The sequence below is a fragment of the Poromitra crassiceps genome (assembly GCF_964638095.1).
Source record: "Poromitra crassiceps genome assembly, chromosome: 23".
NCBI classification, from domain to species: Eukaryota; Metazoa; Chordata; class Actinopteri; order Beryciformes; family Melamphaidae; genus Poromitra; species Poromitra crassiceps.
This window is the reverse complement of record NC_139639.1, coordinates 1,773,910-1,778,598: the sequence shown is the minus strand read 5'-3', so window position 1 is coordinate 1,778,598 and position 4,689 is coordinate 1,773,910. Positions and strand designations below refer to the sequence as shown.

General features: G+C 44.0%; 1 protein-coding gene across 1 annotated transcript; it reads right to left on the bottom strand.

Moving 5' to 3' along the window:
- Positions 1-447: 447 nt before the first annotated feature.
- On the bottom strand, positions 448-1,749 carry LOC310797338 (zinc-binding protein A33-like; the record flags this gene model as incomplete). Its single annotated transcript, XM_083659707.1, has 1 exon — positions 448-1,749. One exon carries the CDS (start codon positions 1,747-1,749, stop codon positions 448-450), a length of 1,302 nt encoding a protein of 433 aa, XP_083515833.1.
- Between the last annotated feature and the right edge of the window lie 2,940 nt (positions 1,750-4,689).

Sequence of the window (4,689 nt, the reverse complement as noted above, 5' to 3'; positions counted from 1 at the left end):
CCGTTAGAGGAGTGAATAGAGAGAGGTGTTACAATGAAACTGGAAAATGTGTAGTTTTCACACACTCACTTTAATGATAAAACAAAAACAGGATATAAAGAAACATACTGGATTCTTGTTTAACTTTAACCAACACCCCCCAATAATAAAACTAAAACATTTTGTCTATGTCACATGAACATGAGCCATAACACCACACACTTTGCCAAGAAGAAGAAAGGTAAAGAGACAAGATACATCAGTAGTTACTGGTCTTCTCTCAGTGGAGACTGAGCCCTATTGAAAGAACAAATTAATCTTAATGTGCGAGACAAGTCTGAAAAGTGTTTTTGTTGTTCTATAAAATAAAATTCAACATGAATGGCTATTAGTTACCTGAAAACAACAACAACATATCTGTAAATTGTCTTAACTGACAATGGATCCTGAGGAATATGAATGATTAGTCTAATCTGTGTGATTGACAGGAGAGATGATCAGAGGAGTGGAGTTTTCACCATCATCATTAAGATAAGGACCGAAGTATGGGTAGAGTTTCTCAGTGAAGGTGCAGCCAGTAAAGGAGTAGATCAGAGCTGCAGCATCTACATCATAAAAGGAGACCAGACCCTCCTCATAATCCACAAACACCCCCACCTTCTGAGGCTTCGTCTTCAGAGAGAGGAGGACAGAAGGGCAAGCAGCAGCTTTGTACTCATTTCCATTCCTCAACAATACAGTCCAGTAGCCTTTCTTAGGTCTCAGTTTGATGTTTCCCTTCCTGTTGCTCGACCCTCTGGCCACTCCTACAGCCCAGCCAGTCTTCCCTTTAACCTCAACCTCGTAGTAAAACTTCCCTGAAGAGAAGCTCTGCTTTGCTAAGACAATGGTACAAGAAAATCTCTTTGGGTTGTCTGGGAGTTTCTTCATTACACCACCATCATGTACTTGTTTCCCATCATGAGACAGGATGAGCCTGGCTGGTGCTGTATCAGGATCCAGAGTCACATCCACTGCAAACTGCTGGATCCTCTTCAGCTCAACAGCAAGCAGCTTCTCCATCTCTTTACTGAGTGTCTCCTCCAGCTGAGCCACAGCTCTCCTCACAGCCCCCTCATATGATGAGTGGATATGGACCTCTATCCAGTCCTTGGTGTGTGGAGGAGTGTTCAGGGATGGGAAGCTTTGGATGAGGTGAATGTGGTCTTCAGTGTGTGAGAGCTGCTCCATCTCAGCGGTTCTCTTCATCAGCTCAGAGATCTCCTGTTCCAGCTCTTTGATGAAGCCTTCAGCCTGCTTCTCTGTTGTTTTCTGCTTCTCTTCGATCGATTCAATGAGCTCAGCCTGGCCTCTCTCCACAGACTGTATCAGAGCAGTGAAGACCCGCACACTGTCTGCTATCTCTCTGTCTGCATCCTCCTTACTGAGCTCCACTGAGTGTTTGATCTCCTGAATCTTCAGTCGTCTCTCCTGGATCTTCTGCTGAATTTCAGCCTCCGTCTTCTCCAGCTCAGTCTTCTTTTCTTCATATCCTTCTTCCAGAGGAACAATGTCACGTGACTTGTGGTCTAAAACAGTGCAGAGCGCACACACACACATCTGGTCAGTCTTGCAGAACAGCTCCAGTGGTTTCTCATGCTTCTTACACATCCTGCCTTCCAGGTTCTCCACAGGATCCATCAGCTTGTGTCGTTTCAGGCCGCTCACTCTCTGATGAGGCTCCAGGTGAGTCTCACAGTAGGAGGCCAGACACACCAGGCAGGAATTCATGGCCTTCCGTTTGGTTCCTGTGCAGACGTCACAGGGAACTTCTCCTGGTTTGGCACTTTGTTGGTCTGGGCAGCTGCTGGCTTTCATCTGAGCTGACTTTCTGAACTGAGCAGCCATCTCAGATATGAAAGTATTGACATGCAGCTCAGGTCTTCTGTCGAGAATCTTGTTACACATGGGACACTGGCACTGGACACGAACATCCCAGTGCTTTGTGATGCAGTTTTTGCAGAAGTTGTGTCCACATGGTATGGTGACTGGATCAGTGAACACATCCAGACAGATGGAGCACAGAAACTGCTCTTCAGACTGGAGACAGCTGGCAGCAGACATATCTAGACACTGAGACCTGAAGGGAAAGTGTGAAATAAGATTTATTACATAATTCTTGAATGACAATACCTTTAAAAGGGAAACTGAAGTTGGATAAAAAAAGAAGGGACTACACTCATGTTTTATGCAGTTTTAAAGTGTCAACGAGGAGGAGAGCTAAGGTGTGTCCAATAATTTAAAAAGCTTTCATTGGCCTGTCTATAGAGACACTGTTGGGTTAATGACAATGAACTTAGCTTCTTACAAGTTCAACAGCCGATTATTGCTGCTTTCTACTTACTTTTTAAATATACAGAAACAGCCTAGGACCATGTTTCACAACTTGTGGGTTGCGACCAGCCGCTTTGAGTGGGTCACGGATGTGTGCATGGAAAAAAGTCCTGGCGTCCACGGCGGACATTACAGTTTTTCAGGCCTGTAGCGGACTCAGCTGTAGCTAGAGTGATGATTCTCATATCAGATGGAACTAGAAGACCTAAGGCATCCATTGGTACCAACCATTTCTTGCTAACTTGTCGGGAACGGGACTAAATAACGCTCCAAACTTAGGCAACAAAAATGTTGTGAGGCCATTTTCAAAAGGGGTCCAAATCTGACATTTGCAACTTAATGACTAAGGAAAAATGTGGGTCATGAGGCTAGACCAGTTGAGAACCACTGGCCTAGCAGACAACCCACCTCAAGTTGCAATATTTTATCTGACAATGGTTCATTCACCAAAAGTGCATCTCAATATATTAACTTCAACAATATAATAACAAACTCTCCTCCTATATTGAGGACACAACTGATTCACACTCCATTCACACTCCTTGGTAGCCTATATGCTAATATCTCTATCATAAGTTCATGTCTGCTTTGAAACATGTCCTGCCTTATCGGCTGGATATCAGGTTGTTGCTGTAGTGTCTTTAACTGACTGGATCATTCACAATCACATAATTATTGTGCTTGCAGATAGGCAAGCACAATCTTAGAATCTCTCATACTTATTATTATTGTGCTTGCAGATAGGCAAGCACAATCTTAGAATCTCTCATACTTAATTTTATTATTTATTTATTCTGTTTTCTTCTGGTCAAAAGTTTGGTTCGCCATTTCTCCTACAGTTTTCACACTACACAGACATGGGAGACATCAAAACGTGCGGCTCATTGAGGAATCGTGTGCATTTGGATTGCTAAGGGTTTCCTTCGCCGGTTTTCGCGATATTGGCGTTAACGTACGATTTTTTTTCCCATTCACTTGAATGGGGTTTCGAAATCGTTGGCATTAAATTAGCTCTAGCTCAGACACCGTATGACCTGCTATTACCAAACTTTGTAGGTAGGTTTACAGAGTCACCTTTTAGTCTGTGCGGGAAAATTTTAGTCTTTGACCAGATGGTGGCGCTATAACAGCCGTCCTTACGTTTTGGTCCATAACTTTTGAACCGTAAGGGCTACATTCAAAATTATTTTTTCCCTGGATTCCTTGGGTCATTCGGCATCTGCTGATATAGGCCCCGCCCATTTCCGTCTAACTAGATTTTCCGCCATTTTGAATTTTGTCGAAAAGCGTTTTTTCGCTATTTCTCCTTCAAATTTTGCCCGATCTTCACCAAACCACATCACAGAGCGTGTGTGGACTGTCCCGCACAAAACTTATTTTGCGTATTTTTGAAATTCCGCACCGTTGCGATATAATCGACTTCCAAAGTTCTGTGGGTGGGGCCTATTTCACAAAGATCGTCTGATGCGAACCAAACTTGGTCCAGGTGTGGAAGGATGTACTCTGAGCCTATAGGACAAATATTTTGTCATTTCGCCTCTAGGGGGCGCTATAGCAGCATTCCTTACGTTTTGGTCCATAACTTTTGAACCGTAAGGGCTACATTCGAAATTCTTTTTTCCCTGGATTCCTTGGGTCATTCCGCATCTGCTGATATAGGCCCCGCCCATTTCCGTCCAACTAGATATTCCGCCATTTTGAATTTTGTCGAAAAGCGTTTTTTCGCTATTTCTCCTTCAAATTTTGCCCGATCTTCACCAAACCACATCACAGAGCGTGTGTGGACTGTCCCGCACAAAACTTATTTTGCGTATTTTTGAAATTCTGCACCGTTGCGATATAATCGACTTCCAAAGTTCTGTGGGTGGGGCCTATTTCACAAAGATCGTCCGATGCTAACCAAACTTGGTACAGGTGTGGACGGATGTACTCTGAGCCTATAGGACAAATATTGTGTCATTTCGCCTCTAGGGGGCGCTATAGCAGCATTCAGTACCTGTAACACCATAGCATCCAGTTAATACACCCTTGCAACGGCCTAAACACGTCCTAGCTACACATTGCCGATTGGGGCTGTATTGATACTGGATGGGAGGGCGGGGTCTAAGGCAGGGGCGGTGCAAGGGGCTTTTCTTCTATCCAAAAGTTTGCTTCGCCATTTCTCCTACAGTTTTCACACTACACAGACATGGGAGACATCGAAACGTGCAGCTCATTGAGGAATCGTGTGCATTTGGATTGCTAAGGGTTTCGTTCGCCGGTTTTCGCGATATTGGCGTTAACGTACGATTTTTTTCCCCATTCACTTGAATGGCGTTTCGAAATTGTTGGCATTAA